Source organism: Pantherophis guttatus, chromosome 12 (genome assembly GCF_059756535.1).
Source record: "Pantherophis guttatus breed Tessera chromosome 12, ASM5975653v1, whole genome shotgun sequence".
In the NCBI taxonomy this organism is placed as follows: Eukaryota; Metazoa; Chordata; class Lepidosauria; order Squamata; family Colubridae; genus Pantherophis; species Pantherophis guttatus.
The window spans coordinates 45656-61831 of NC_142074.1; the positions used below are offsets into that span (position 1 = coordinate 45656).

Here is a 16176-nt window from a genome sequence, read left to right on the forward strand (position 1 = left end):
CACAGAACAGCATTTCTTTTGCAGTTCTGCCCCCACTACCATCCAACTTCAGGGGAAATAACTGATTTTCTTTTTAAAGGAATTGAAAGCCAAATTCTTTAAATGAAGTAGCTGATGGGACTGCAGGTCAAGTTGCAATCATGCTACCAAGGAAAGGAAATGGAGCCGTTCCCTTAAATTTAACATTGGGCTGTTAACTGAACTAAATGAGCAAATCTCTCTGTTCCCAACAGGCCCACAGACACACACAAGGCAACCGCTTTGATCTGAGGGCAACAGTCAAGAAAATGACATCATAGAAAGAATTTAAGCACAAAACTTCTTCATCATAAATTCAATGGTGTCACAGCAAATTTGGCTCCAAATCATATATGTAAAACTAAGTTATCAAAATGTTACAGTGGTAGACTCAAATAATTAGCCATTTGCTGACAGATATGCCTGTGAGACTTCTAAAATACCATTTTGAGTTCCCAAAATTAAATCCTTAAATGTGCATTAAAAATATTCAAAATCTCATGAAATTAAAATTATTAGTAATATTGCCTGAAATCCTGAGTGTGAAATGGGTGAAAACTTGTGAAAATTAGAAATCCTACAAAATTTCAAGCGGTTTCAATTGTATTAATTTCCCTAGACGGATGGTAGAATCTGCCCTCTGAAAAGGTGATGGATCACCCTGTAGCTAGTTTCAGGGATGGGAAACTCCATGAACTCTAACATGAGTCCTTTGGGAGAAGGGCGGTATAGAAGTCTAATTAATAAATTTCCCTCTGATAATAAAAAAACATTTTGTACATTATACTGTAGCGTGGAAATTCTCCCATTTTTTAGATAAAAGAGGTCCACCACTGCACCTCACAAGTTGTGATTCATGCAGCACATTTCAGCGCAAACCCTCCAGTTTTATGTATACAATTCGGAAGTGATTTGATGTATCCAGGTAGTGCTGGGTGTGGGGATGGAGAAAGTGGGACTTACGAGTCATTTGCAATGCTTTGTCCGGTGACTGCATTCTTTCCTAATGGAGCGTAGTTCCACTCCACACTGCGGATCCCCAGATAGTAGACTCTGGTAGCTCCATCTGTCATAAGAGGCAGCGAAAGGAAATGGAGACAAAGGACAGAGAACTGTATTTGCTGACAGGAGCACATCGAAGCGAAGCACTGAAAGTCCCACCAAGACTTGGGATCTGAAAAAAGGGATGAAATAAAAACATAGAACAACATAGAATAACAGAGCTGGAAGGGACCTTGGAGGTCTTCTAGTCCAAGCCCCTGCTCAAGCAGGAGACCCTACATCATTTCAGACATATGGTTGTCTAGTCTTTTTTTGAAAGCTTCCAGTGATGGAGCACCACAACTTCTGAAGGCAACTTCTGTTCCATTGGTTGATTGTTCTCACCGTAGTTCTAGGTTGCTTCTCTCCTGTGCTGGCTGGGGAATTCTGGGAGTTGAAGTCCATGCATTTTAAAGCTGCTGAGGTTGAGAAACTTGGCACTACAATATTGACCGAAGTTCTAAATCTGCAAGCATATTCCAAGTGGGAAAACTCAAACATGCTTTGGGTCATGGTTCACTGGGTAGGACCTGCAGATTCTGTAGTGCCATATAGCCAAGGTTTGTTTGCCTGATGGGTCTTATTAGAGATTTTCAAAATTTACAGCTAGATTAATAAAACTTTCACACCCTTTTCTCCGCAGCTCGCAGAGTGTTTAAAACATCTGACCCCGGTGGTAATGTGTACTTAGCTGGAACCCTGCAGAATTCCGCTGACTTAATCGAAACTGGTTCCCTTCATAAACTTCTCTTATCATGGCTGATTCATTAGCCAATAATGAGACACCAGGAAAAATGGGCTGGGATACCAGTTTCTCTCTCTCTCTCTCTCCTGTTTTCTTGTATTAACATGCTTAAACCTTGCCTTTACAGGTAGCCCTGACTCACAACCACAATTGTCCCTGAAATTTCTGCTGCTAGGCAAGGCATTTGTTAAGTGAGTTTTGTTCCATTTTACAACCTTTCTTGCCACAGTTGTTAAGTGAATCACTGCAGTTGTTAAGTTAGCAACATGGTTGTTAAGTGAATCTGCCTTCTCCATTCACTTTGCTTGTTGGAAGGTCACAAAAGGGGATACTGCAGGATACCCCAGGATACTGCAACCATCGTAAGTGTAAGCCAGTTGCCAAGCATCTTAATTTTGAACATGGGGATGCTAGAATGGTCATAAGTGTGAACAATAGTCATAAGTAACTTTTTCAGTACCATTGTAACTTTGAACGGTCACTAAACAAATGGTTGTAAGTCGAGGACTAATTGTTCACTGTTTTGATTTAATATCACTCAGTAGGATTAATAGGCTGGAATCTTCTCTTTTGCACAATACAATTATCTTTGTAAGTATAGGATGCAGGCTGGGCACTTATGCTCTTTTATATTCTATAGAGATCTGTGAAACTGTACTTCTTTTGGGAAGCTTGTCAGGAAGAAATTTGGTGTCAATTATTTACTAACAGGCCATAATCCAAATATATATCCTGCAACGTAGCTACACTTTGCATCATCTTCACATACTCCACATACCAGCAGCTGCTAAAAATAAACGACTGTGCTCTGGTTTGATAGAGACTTGTATTTTTAGGATTTAATAGATATGCCTTGGTTAGGGAGGATCGTTTTTTGAGAAATCCTTTTGCAGGTTTGCAAGTAATTTGACTTTGTTGCTCTGTTGACTGTAACACCGTTCTTTTCCATTTGTTTTTAGTAGTTTGGGGTTGAGATCTCTACAAATTACAAAACCACCTGAGAAATGAATACTTTCTAACAAAGAGGGATTCAAAAACTTTTTCCTTCCAAATTCCAACTGATCAAATCCACATGCACCACTGTTTCCCCAAAACTCTTCTTTTCACTGGAAACAATTGGAAAGCTTCAGGATAAAGTTTAGGCCCTCTGCAGCCTAAACTTTTCTTGAGAGTTTGCCATTCCATTGACATGTCCATTTACATTTAGAACTGCAGTCTTAGTAACAACTTTCCTTTTAGTGAACCAAAAGGGTTTGCAGTTAAAAGACAGTTCCCTTACCTTGACAAAGAAGAGGGAGGCTCAGAAGCAGAAGCCACGAGGAAGAGTGAAGACGTGCTCCATAAGCATTTTCTTCCGGCACCTGAAGTTTCAATGAAATCTTCTGAGATTTAAGGAAGATCAGGTGGGGCAAAGTCTCACTCGTAAACCTGAAGCTGACTGTGGGCCTTTCTGCAAGGCCTGGGAATGGACTAAGCAGGACACACACATTTATTTACCTTGCATCTCTTTCATTTTTAGTTTAAATAACAAGGACAACCTTGGTGTAGTTTCACTCAGATGGCAGACTAGTTTATGATGGGAGGAGCCAGGTGATATTATAGCAGTAAAAAATTAGCTTTGTGATAAAAAGGCAGAAATGATTAAGATAGACTAAACCTGATACTTTCATGAGGCTCCTTTGCAAACTGAATTTGTACAACCCTTTTAAATTTGGTAAAATGCAACACCCAAAAGATTATGAGCCGTGATGGTGCAGTGGTCAGCATACAGTACTGCAGGCTATTTCTGCTGACTACCAGCTGCTTGCAGTTTGAGTCTCATCGCTCAAGGTTGACTCAGACTTCCATTCTTCCAAGGTCTATAAAATGAGGTCCCAGATTGTTGGGGACAATATGCTGACTCTGTAAATAACTTATACAGACCTCTCTGTCTGTAAAGCACTGTGAAGTATATAAGTCTAAGTGCTATTGCTATTATATACAGCAGTGATCATACAATAAAAATTATAATTAACAGATAAAAACTAAAGAAATAAGAAGACCCGTACCATGTTAATATAGAAGTAACTCAATGTATTCTTAAACCTAAATCATATGGAAACAGATGCCCCTCTTCTCATACTTACAATAGAAAGACATTTCAAAATTGATTTACAAAAATAAATCCCAGTTTTTAACAACAGGTGTGTACTTTCTTACCTGTATAAGAGTACTCTTAGTTAGCACAATTCATAAGTTTTAAGCATTCACTTAAAACAGAAAAAGTAGAGGGAGTCAAAAGAATTGCCTTGTATGTGTGGATATTCAATGACACATCAAGATTTTTCTGTTGTATGAGTCAAACTGGGTGTGCATTTTTTTCTCTAGTTTCCTGAATCGTAGAAATAATTCTCAAAGGTCATTTCAAGACCTTTATTTTAGGGGAAAGGTTAGCACAGGTCAGATGTGATCCTTCTATAGCTTTTTGGAAAGCTCGCAAGCAACCAGTACTCAGTGCACGGGTTGATTCTGATTAGGATTGGGCCTTTGGCAGGATCTGTTTCTAAATTACCTCAGGATTTCTGGGTCCAGCAGAAACTTTTTCGAAAATTTAATGCAGAACAGGGCATTCTTTCCTGAGAGAAAACTTCATGTTTCTCAACCTTAGCAGGTATGGACTTCAACTTCCATGCTAGTTGTGGAATTCTGGGAGTTGAAGTCCATACCTCTCAAAGTTGTCAAAAAACACAGGCTTAATCACTTCTTGCACCCTATAGAACATGTTTTTTTTTTTTTTTTTAAAACACCCTACTGGCATATAGAGTGGGAAGAAACTCTCAATACTTCCAAGCTATTTTTCTAAGCTTATTTGCTGTACTGATTGAATGAGTACAGATGCTCTCCATATACAGAACACTCCTAGAGTCCCCAACAGGTTTAGAAAACATATTTGCCATGCAAGAATATTTCTATGACGTATTTGCCAAGCAGCAAAAGGATCCATTGAATTTTTTCATTTTAAACTGAAGATGTTCATGTAGTCTTAATCAAAAGAAGAAAAGCAACCTCTTTGCCCTGCTTCAGGATCTTCCCAGGTACCCTGGAGCTGAGCTGGGTCAAACAGACCAGGGAATGGGGGCCCAAATTTACCCCCAAAGCCCACACGAGCAACAGTCTATGTGATTTGCGTGACTGTTTTTCTACTAAGGGTCTTTTGAGAAACGGGATCATTTTTGCAAAGATAGAAACTAGATGTTGAGATCCTAGAAAGAGTGCAGAGAAGAGTAACAAAGATGGCATGGGAGGCTACATGATTGAGTATACTAGGTATGTAAGAGAAGGACTAGGATGACACGATAGCAGTCTTCCAATATTTGAAGGGCAGTCCTAGAGTAGAGGGGGTCAATTTATTCTCCAAAGTACCAGAGGCAGTATGAACAGTAATGGGTGGAAGCTTGTTAAAGAGAGATCCAATCTAGAACTCATTCGAGAACAACTAATTTATTTATTTATTTATTTATTAAATTTATTAAATTTAATCATCAGAGTGGCTTGCCTCCAGAAATTGTGGGCGCTCCATCACTGGAGGTTCTTAAGAAGAGATTCAACAGCCATTTTTCTGAAATGATACAGAATCTCCTGCTTGAGGGGGAGTTGGACTAGAAGATCTCCAAGGTCCTTTCCGACTCTATTATTCTATGTTCTATATTCCACCTCTTTTGCAATCGAAATAGAAGGGCCGTGTCAAGAGAGTTTTCATCTTGGCTGATCCAGTTATTGGTGCTGCTTTTGGTAGGGGGAACAAGCCTTATAAATTAGGAAATCCCTGCTGTCTGGAAGAAATTGAGAAATGAATGAAAGTAAAATGGAAGCAGTCATAAGAATATATGTTTATCATAAATGTAAATAGAAACCTAACTTTCTATTTTGTTTAATTTTGATTGAACATAAAATTATATAATTTTGGCATATTCCTTGAGAAAGGCAAATACTGAGGATTGGAAACCTTTCAAAATACAAATGAACCTTTTTTAAAAATCCATTTTTTCTAACGCAGCTGCTAAATAAGTTCTCAGTTTAACTCACTAAGAAGAAGAATATGAAATTATATAATTTCAGAATCTTCCTTGCGCAAGTCAAAATTTGGGGATTGCAGGTCTTCAGATATAAAAATACCCTTTAAAATATCACTTTTTTCATTTCAGCTGCTGGTTCTCAGTTCAACTTACTATGGATGAATGCGAAAAATAGAGGCCATGAGATGGCCTCTAAGTGAGGCTCAGCTCTGAGGGTCTTATATGGCAAGACAAACAAGGGAACCTTCAGAGGGGATCTAAAGGAAATGGATCTTACGGCCTCCATTAATTATATTTGCATTCTCAAATAAGGCAAAGTGAATGGAACTTTCCTGAACTTTATACTTTTTGCTCTCCGATAGACGGAGTCTAATATTTGCCTTAGAATGTGTAGACTACTAATCAACTTGATAAAGAGTGCAACAAACAACAAGCAACAAATATTAGTCGCCCACTCATTAACCCAGAGAAAATCCTTGTCTTGACTTTTCTGCCTTAGAAGGATCTGCTCCTTGGGATTTAGAGCAGTGGGGGCCACATGAACAATGGGGGGTGGGGGGCAGTCACAATGGAGGTACTAAACAAAGCATTTTGATAGAGCTTCCGGTAAGCAATTCCCACATGCTAGTGGTGCATTGCTGGGGAGGCTGCAAGATAAGTCAAAGCAGTCAAGAAGGCAGCCACAATCATTGCAGTCAAAGCTTTGCTTGGTTTTTATGTGTGTTGCAATTAAAAAAAAAAGCTTTGATTCCTGCAGTTGTGGCATCAGCTTAATATTTTTGACCCTTCAATGCAGCCGCCTCTGCCAGGCCAGAAGAGCAAAAGCTTCTGCCCCTGACCCGACTTCCCGGTTTGGAGTCTGGGGTGGAGAATTCTGTGCTCCAAATCCCCGGTCTGAGAGCAAGGAACCCCTTTATTTTATTTTTTTATTTGATTTATATGCCGCCCTTCTCCGGAGACTCAGGGCGGCTTACAATGCATTAAGCAATAGCCTTCATACTTTTGTATATTTATACAAAGTCAGCTTATTGCCCCCACAAACTGGGTCCTCATTTAACCTACCTTAGAAAGGATGGAAGGCTGAGTCAACCTTGAGCCTGGTAAGATTCGAACCTGCAGTAATTGCAGGCAGCTGTGTTAATAACAGGGTGCTTTAAACCACTGTACTACCAAGGCTCTACAGAGTTCATTGAGAGCAGTGGGCTTCCCTTCCTAACATGCTGCCTGGGGAATTCTGGGAGACGAAATCCACATATTTTACAGTGACAGAAGCTGAGAAATACTGATTCTCTCTCAACATCCTGCCACAAAGATAGGAAATCTAGGAAATCTGCCCGAGTGGCCAGCAAGCAACCAGCCTCATTTTTAAAAATGCACCCTCAAGTTGTCAGGCTGAAATTCAGACCTGGGGGCGCCCTCTGCTCATGTGCAAAAGGCGCCCCTGGAAAGGAGCCTTGCCAAGAACCCAGAGAGGGTCCGTCTGAGAAAGCCAACAGAGAATTTTATTCCCAGCCCCCGGCCTCCGGCCCTGCCCTTCTGCGTCTTTCCCGGCTGGCTCCGCTTAAGAGGTGGAAAAGGCTGTGCTCCTCGCTCCAAGGATGACGCCCCGTTTGGCCCTGAGGAGCAGTGGTGGGTTCCTCCCGGTTCGGCCTGGTTCAGCTGAGCCAGTAGCGGTGACAATATGACATCACGGAACCGGTTCTCTTTGTTCGGGAGCTGCCCGCCACCACGTTATTCTTACCTTTTATTTGGCCCCGCCCCCAATCTATTCGCTGCCTCCCAAGTCCCAGCTGATTGGCTAGAAGGAAAAAAACTGTTTAAACTCTTGCCGCGGGGCTTCAAAAGGCCACCCTACAGCTGATCAGTGTTAAAAGGCAATGTGGTGATAGACCAGTGCGCTCGAAAAACAAATGGGTAGACCGGTACCTCCAAAAACAAATGAGAAGACCAGTACAGTTCTGCAGCAGTTAAAAGCCTGGTAGACCAGTACCTCTGCTAAATCCTAAAGATTTGTCACATGACCATCAAGCCATGCCCACAGAACCGGTAGTAAAAAAAAATTAGAACCCACCCCTGCCGAGGAGCCGCGGGCTGCTTCAGTTGCAAGGCCAGGTCTGCCCCGTTTCAGGCTCTTCCAGGCTGAGCGACGCCCCTCACTCGAAGTGCCCGTGGAGGCTCAGCCGGCGAGGTTGGAGGCAAAGTAGCCGGGCGGCTCCTTAACTAGAAGAGAAGATTGCAGAGATCGCTGCTGAGAGCAGAGATGAAGACCGGGCTGAATAATAGAAGAATCAGCAAGGAGTTTGGCTCTTTGCAATTCCCGTCCAGGAGAAGACTCGCTCTATAGTCTAGGCCAGAAGTCTTCAAACTTGGCAGCTTTAAGACTTGTGGACTTCAATTCCCAGAATTCCTGAGCTAACATGGCTGGCTCAGGAATTCTGGGAGTTGAAGTCCACAAGTCTTAAAGCTGCCAAGTCTGTAGCGGGTTTACAGAATAACAGAGCTGGAAGGGACCTTGGAGGTCCTCTAGACCAGAGGTCTTCAAACTTGGCAGCTTTAAGACTTGTGGACTTGAACTCCCAGAATTCTTCAGCCAGCTGGCTGGAGAATTCTGGGAGTTCAAGTCCACAAGTCTTAAAGCTGCTAAATTTGAGGACCCCTGCTCTAGACCAACCCCTTTGCTCAAGCAGGAGACTACCAGGGGTGGGCAACTATGGCCCTTTATGACTTGTGGACTTCACCTCCCAGAATTCCTGAGCCAGCCATGTTAACTCAGGATTTCTGGGAATTGAAGTCCACAAGTCATAAAAGGTCCATAGTTGCCCACCTCTGAACTAAACCCATTTCAGACAAATAGCTGTTCAGGCTCTTCTTGAAAACCTCCAATCATGAAGCACCTACATATAACTTCTGGAGGCAGGCTGGTCTAATCGTTCTCACTTGTTAGGAAACTTGCTTAGTTCCATTTCTCTTCCTTGATTAGTTTCCATCCATTGATTCTCATCTTGCCTTTTGGCGCTTTGGAGAAGAGGCGGAACCCCCTCCCCCTTTTTCGGGGCAGCCCCTCGAATACCAGAAGACTGCCATTGTGGCCCCCCTCAACCCCCCCCGTTCCCCTTTTCTTTGGACGGCCCATCCCCGGTTCCTGCAACCCTTCTTCCTATGTTTTACCCTCCAGACCAGGGGTGGGCAACTGTGGCCCTTTTACAACCTGTGGACTTCAACTCCCAGAATTCCTATGACAGCCAAGCTGTCTCAGGAATTCTGGGAGTTGAAGTCCACAGGTTGTAACATAGCCACATTTGCCCACCCCGTCCTTGGGCTGACCACAACCGGCCGCAGTGTCCTAAGTGGGGTCTTACCCAGCGCCGAGCCCCGCCCCCGTTCAAGAGGGAAATCGGCTTTTAAGCAATCCGCGGTGGGGGTTTCTTAGAGGGGCCGGTTCCCGGCACGAAAGGCCGGAGAGCAGCGGGGCGAATTCCTTCCAAACTTCTTCAGCCGGTGGCGCGTCCGCTTCAACCGCCCGGCTCCCGCAGCCAAGGCAGACTCACCCGCCGAAAAGCAACCCGGGGGAGCTGCGAGCAGAGGCTCGAGAGGATTCTCCCTGCGCCTCTTTTCTGAGCCTTACGGCGGGCGCGGGGAGCTCCGCCCATTTCCAGAGCCTCGAGGCCAATCAAGCAAGGAGCAGGCGGGCCCAGCTCCGGGAACCGCCAATGAGAGGCCGAGCCGAAAGCCGTCCTTCTTCCCTCCCTCCCTCCCGTCGCGCCGTCTTTGGACGCCTTTCCGACATCGCGGGTCAAGCATGAAGAAAGCAGTGGCGCTGGTGGGCGCGGGGCCTCCTTCGCCCGGCGCCTCCTCCGTGCCCGGCTTCCTAGCCAAACTTTGGTCTCTGGTCGAGGACCCCGGGAGCGACGACGTAATCTCGTGGAGCCGGGTGAGGGCCGAGGACGCATGCGCAGAAGGCAGAGGCCCTTGAGGGGCCCGGATCCCCTCCGGCAGCGGTTTGTGGCCTTGGAAGACAAAAGGGAAGATTCGTAGCTGCGGGTTGAAAGGAGAAGCCCGTGGCGCTCTAGGCGTTCTTCTCGCGGCCGCCTCGTTGCCCAAAGCAGGCGGCAGCATCGCCAGGGCCAGGAAGTGGGGGGGAGTTGGGGGGAGGTTCGCTCTCACAACCGCCGCCGTTGCCCCCTCCCCCCTGGCCCTGGCGATGCTCTCCCCGGGAGGGAGTGGGGCTGGGACTCGGCTGAGAAGGCTGCGAGAGCCGACTGCAAAGCCGGGGAAGAGCAGGGCGATGATACCAGGCAAAAGTCGGGGTTGTCAGTTGCCGGCTGGAGTTCCGTTTGCAGCGGAGCGAGGGGAGAGCCTGGCCGCAAGGGAATGAATGAAGGCCTCGGGCATCGCGTAATGAGGCCTGTGAACCCCGGGGGGCTTTGCGTGGCTTTGAAGGCGAAAGCGGCTGCTTTAGGGCAGGGGTGGGCAACTGTGGCCCTTTTACAACCTGTGGACTTCAACTCCCAGAATTCCTGAGACAGCTTGGCTGACAGCTTGGCTGTCTTAGGAATTCTGGGAGTTGAAGTCCACAGGTTGTAAAAGGGCCACAGTTGCCCACCCCTGCCTTAGGGCGCATCCTTGAGAGTAAACGGATCTCCGTGGCCGTCCAACATCAACAGGCAGAAAAGCTTCGGACGGGAACCCCAAGTCTGCCGCCTTTTGAGGTGGGCGTTGCTGGTTGCCTCCTTGTTTGTACTTAGGGACAAGTGGTGTGAGAAAGGCCTGTGGCAGCGTTTGAGGTGTGTTAGGCCATAACTGGGTATACAATCTGTATGCAGATGATGCTCTCCTCTTGGCAGAGAATCCAGATGATTTGCAGCAAAAGTTCTATAAGTTATATCACGTAACAAAGAGCATGAAGCTGAAAAGTAATGCACCAAAGGCCATCCAACCTTCTGTTTTAACAGGGAAGATGGAGGATTGCAGATAAAACCTAATAATCCCAATTGATTAAAGTGGGAAGACCAGACTGGCTAATTATTGCCGATCAGTTTATTATGCATAATTGGAAAGTTATGTGAAACTCCTCTGCCAAAAGTTTCTTGAAAGCGTGGTCCAACAAAACATTATAGCCAAGGACGTATATGGATTTAGGGTTAGAGTTCTCGATTGTAGTGTTTTCCCTTCCCCTCAGGAAAATATACCAGTCCACCAAAAGTTTCTCTAGAAAAGTGACATTAATTTCTGAGGCATTTTGATGAAAATTAACAATTTCCTCTGTTGATTGCTGGCTACTCCAGTTAATTATGTTGCATGAAGGCACCTCAGTGACATAATTACAACTGCTAAAGTATTCAAACATGTTCTGTTCCTCCCCTATTTGATTTTATACATGATATTGTCTTCACCCTTAATAGAGCTAAATTTTATCCCTGGCAAAATCAATTTCCATTTTTATATATGCTGAAAATATTGTTATTCTGTCTGTTGCAAGTGGGGCTGTGGGTCAGCTTCCACCTGTTAACATCTTTGGTTGACCTGAAATAGTTATGTGAAACTAAGGTACAATTGACAACTACCAAATGGAGCAGGTGAAGACTTTTTAATATCTAGATGTATACTTCCAGTTACCATCTTCCTGGAAACGCCACTCTAAACTTTCTTAGTGTGCCTGCTTCCTAATGCAATAATTCCTAATGCAATAATTAGATACACAATAATTAGATACACAACTACTGTATGCACTCACAGCAATCAAACTTCTAAAAGCCCAAGTGAAGGTCCTTGTGATCTCTGAGTTTGGCTGCTTTCTTGCAGACATTACATTACCCAAACTGGGTAACATCATCAGTTGTAGACACAATCTAGCACTGATAATGTGACCTAGTTGGATAATGAACCATCTCCAAGAAAACAGCCAAGCTCAGAGATCGCCAAGGACCCCTTATTCAACCCTGAGTTACAGTTTCTCTCCCTTAATAGTAAAAAGCCCAAGTATTTGGTGTATTGTGCATAGTCTTGCATTTCTAAGAATACTTGTGAGTTTAAAGCAGTCCAATCTATTTTTGAGATCCTTGCTCAGTGCTAGTGTACTTCTGCTGCCTAAAGCTTGGATGCATCTCAATCAAGGATCACCTACTATTCTGCCAATTGAAATACTGGATTGATACAATTTCAGGGATGGATCTTTAGCTCAAGACGCTGCTCTCCTTGGAGGAAATAACAGCCTGGTCTGATGTATTGTAGCCCCATTTTTTTTATCCATGCTCAGCCTGATCTGGAGAGAGCACAAACAGAGAAATTTGACTTTGATCCAAAGAGACAGGATCTCTACTACAGTGAGCGCTGTACCGTGCCTTGATCAATCCTTACCTTCTAAATGGCCAGCATTGGGAAATCTCCGGAATAATAGCAACATTTTCTGCCATGATAAATCCTTACCTTCTAAATGGCCAGCATTGGGAAATCTCCAGAATAATAGCAACATTTTATGCCATGATAATGACAATCAAGATACTGAATCGGACTGTAATTTTAGTTATACTTATTTATAGCTATTTTTTTATTATTATATTGTAATTTATTAAATTGAATAGTTTTGAATTACAGAATGTTTTGCCGGAATGTGCTGTTGAAATGTGGCTGCTGTATGTGATACAAGTAGCATGTTGTGGAAATAAAGCATGCATGAAAATAATGAGGTGTCAACATTGTTGGCTCCAGAGCCATCCATATCTGCAAGTACAAATGGGGAGGGCTTTGGCTGTGGTTCCAAACCTGCCATCTTGGAAAATTTTGACCTTGCTTGTAAATGCTGCTGGTTGGCCCCTTGCTCACACAATGTATTTGTAGGCAGGTACATGATACATGCTTATTGTATCACTCAAGGTGTATTAGTTGGGATCCTAACTGGATATATTTCTGTATACAGATGATCTCTTCTTGGCAGAGAACCCGGGTAACTTCTAGCAAATGTGGCATAAGTTGTACAATGCAGTCAGGAGTGTGAATCTGAAAATCAGGGCAGCAAAAGTCGAGATGGTTCCGCTTGACAGAAAAAATGGAGCTCTGTCAGAGCAATAGATGACTTTACAGCCAGTCCTCATTTAGCGATTGCGGTATAGAACACAGGGCAGGAGCATGCTGTCTGTTTTGAGGAAGGAACGTTAGTCTAAAGAAGCAGCGAGTACAAGGCTGTATTCCATTTTGTTCTCCGGAACTGAGAGTTTAGTATATCGGGAGAAACAGAAAAGGAAGTTGAATGTGGTGGGAGTGGGGAACTTAAAAATAATGGGGTCAGGAATAAAGAGATGCTAAATGAATGTGAATCAAGTGCAGAAGGGAATAGTATAAAAGAAATATGGTACATTACAGTGGGTTGGTTGTATAAACAATGAATAAAGTTTGAATTGTGGGAAAAAAATTAGAGGAATATATTTTATATATATATATGAAAAATGAAAGCAAGGATAATTTCTGATGGAAAAATATATTGAATGATGTGGGGTAGGTCCTTACATTACACCTAGGAGTATTGGGGCAAACAAATGTATGATATCTGAATCTCACATTTTTTTACTATGAAATGCTTTCTTCTAATTATTTTCAGCCTTTGAAAAACCACAGGCTGTTTATGTCTATGGAGATTCTCAGTCATCCAGGTCATGGTTGTCCCCACGGTTCTTTTGCAAGAAGCAACTGAACTTCTTCTCATCCAAGAAGCTCCTTCAGTTCTTCAGACGCCTCTTGTATGAGAAGCGAAATGTCTTCAAAGAAAACAAGAAAGTCCAGTTGCCTCTTGAAAAAGCACCTTTGGGACACAGGCTATTTAGTCGATGGAAAACAGGATGATCTAGCTTCAGAAATGGGACATTTGGACATTGTATGACTTTGAAGTGTTGTCTTGCCTCACCACCCCCACCCCCCTTTAGTTCAGGCAATGCCTTGTTGGGTTAGTATTTTGTTTAAAAATGAATGCAGGCATGCAAAGACATGATATCAAAGTAATTATGTGGGTGTTTGCAAATTTAGTTGGAACCAGCTAAAACCTTCCAGTTGAAATCCCATTTTCCTGGGTTCATTTTAATAAATCATTTTATGCATTTACCGTGCTGCAGGAAACTTTCTCGGGGATTATCTAGGATTCTGAACCACAAAAAATATTTTCATTAATGTTCTGAGGCTTTATAAGGGAACTCTTAAGAATGGGCGGGTTGGTATTCACCTCTCACTGTAGGATTTGCTAAGAATACTATTGGGCTGAACATCGCACGTGGATCTGGAGTAGTCCTCCTGAGAAAACTTTGATTATATCTGCGCCAGTTTCACTTTGAATGCTGCTTGTAACGTGTCAGAGAAAGAGGTCCACTTGCCTTTTGTGAATCTTGTGTATGAGCAATTCCTATATCAGTTTTGTTTCATGAACAGCCTGCTTCGTGGGCTAATTCATAACTGCAAGGGTTCTTTGACTCCTGGTCATGTGGCTTCAAGAGCTGCCATATTTATTTGGGCTATTGCCAGGTAATGTTTTTGCTTTGAAGGCAAATAGGGTTGACAAATAGAAGATTAGGGGTGCATGTATGTGGCTCCCATGAATTCCTGGCCAAGGTGTAAGCAGCTGATCCCCTGGGCTGCAAAGGCAGATCCCTTGGATCCTGGGGGCAGGTGCCTGAGGCTGAGCCAGAGCGGTATGTGTGAGTGTGGTGGTTCCTGCCTTCCAAGGTTCAACTCAGAATCCAGAACTGTGGCACAGCGTAGGTTCTTGCTAGGTGGAACGGGCTTGGAAATTGAAATCATAGGTCTCTTTTTTACTAGGGTTTTTTTTTTATAGTACATTTCTGTTTGTGTAACGTAGCTTCATTTATTCTTTAGGTAATATTGGGGCTTGGGGCACATTGGGGGGTGGTTGATAGATTAATAACAGATCCCACATCTCCCCCCCCACCCTATTCCCTCCCTCTTCATCTTTTAGTTAGAGTTGAGTATTTGTATTTTTATAGTTGTCAACTCGTGAAGCATTCCTGACCTGCTCTTGAGTCACAATAGTATTGCATTTGTATTGTTTATAGATGGTGTTTAGTTTTATCTTTTAATTTTATAAGCCACCCAGATTTGCCCTGTGCTAAGATCCAATCAATAATACATGTTACTGTTTATATAATACTACTATATATGATAAAAGTGGAATGAAAGCAAAATAAAAATAATAAAATAATGAATAACAAAACCCAAATCTTGGTATGATTAATGTCTGAAAAATCAAAACTGGATTCTGTCATTTCACAGAAGGAGGTCAAATCAAAATGCATTGTTGGCTTGTGGTTTGGGTGTGCACATATATAAATTTACAATAAATACATTTCACATCTTTTTGCACTTTACATCTCGTCAGTCACTCTGTCAATGTGTCCCATCCCATTAAAAATCTAAAGCTCACTTTTTCAGAAAAAGACTTCTTATATTTGGAGGCATTTTGTGAATCAGTTATAGCTTTAAGGACATTAACAACTGCAACAGTTGATAATTCTTAGCTTTGTAACTCTAAAACGAGTGAAAAGTAGCTAGGGCCGAAGCAGGGCTTGCTGGTGGGAGCTCTGCTACTGAAGCTCAAACCAAAGCATATATCCAAATAATGAGGGAGAGAGATAGTTCCAACGGCTGCTGCCTAGAGTTTTCTTCCACCCTTTCGGTAAATTCAGCTGAGACACTTCATCTCCTGGCTCAGTAGAGACAACTGGAGATGGATTGCTCTGCCATCATTCTCTGGTTGCATTAGTGGGTTCTCCTTAGTTAAGAGATGGAAGTCGCATCTCTCCCAGTCTGTTCAGTGCACCTCCAATATATACTACTGGGTGAGGTGCACTAAAATAATAGACCGAATGATGCCACTGAGTAGTAGATCTTGACATCTTTAGTTACTCTTTCTTACTGTACTTATTTTTTTTCTTAACTTTTCTAGAATGGACAGAATTTTTGCATTTTGGATGAACAGAGGTTTGCTAAAGAATTGCTTCCTAAGTACTTCAAACACAACAATTTGTCTAGCTTCATACGACAGCTCAACATCTGTAAGTATGAGATTCTGTCTATATTTTTGTTGTTTTCGGCACTCAGTGTCCCTTAAAATGAAAAAAAAAAACCCGAACTCTCTACCTAAACTGTCGGAAAATAAACACAACAAATTATTTAAATATTTAACACCAGAACTGGGTTTATGCAAAAGGTATAATATTCGCCTACCATACAATAGCTATAAAGCAGTATGTGGGTTTTTTAAAATTTGCATTTGGGATATGAAGGAGCAATTTCCTCTGAAAGGTTCCTGTAGCTGCT

At 42.9% G+C, this 16176-nt stretch overlaps 2 protein-coding genes across 5 annotated transcripts in view; one reads left to right on the top strand and one right to left on the bottom strand.

The window, feature by feature from the left end:
• HEPH (hephaestin) overlaps positions 1 to 9360 on the bottom strand; it is a 34893-nt gene extending 25533 nt beyond the window's left edge. Inside the window, exons 1-4 of the mRNA XM_087877433.1 lie at positions 9219 to 9360; positions 7931 to 8079; positions 3084 to 3165; positions 982 to 1192 (exon numbers count right to left, since the gene is read on the bottom strand). Of these exons, the coding sequence (XP_087733559.1) occupies positions 982 to 1154 (173 nt within the window). The 5' untranslated portion in view covers positions 1155 to 1192; positions 3084 to 3165; positions 7931 to 8079; positions 9219 to 9360. The remainder of the gene's footprint in view (positions 1 to 981; positions 1193 to 3083; positions 3166 to 7930; positions 8080 to 9218) is intronic.
• A 108-nt stretch (positions 9361 to 9468) lies between these two features.
• LOC117676042 (heat shock factor protein 3-like) overlaps positions 9469 to 16176 on the top strand; it is a 54331-nt gene continuing 47623 nt past the window's right edge. Inside the window, exons 1-2 of one of the 4 annotated variants that reach the window (XM_034435187.3) lie at positions 9469 to 9790; positions 15803 to 15911. In XM_034435187.3, coding sequence (XP_034291078.2) covers positions 9659 to 9790; positions 15803 to 15911 — 241 coding nt within the window. In that variant the 5' untranslated portion in view covers positions 9469 to 9658. Of the gene's footprint in view, positions 9858 to 15802; positions 15912 to 16176 lie in introns of all 4 variants that reach the window. The other 3 variants (XM_034435186.3, XM_034435188.3, XM_087877432.1) reach the window with 3 other exon arrangements.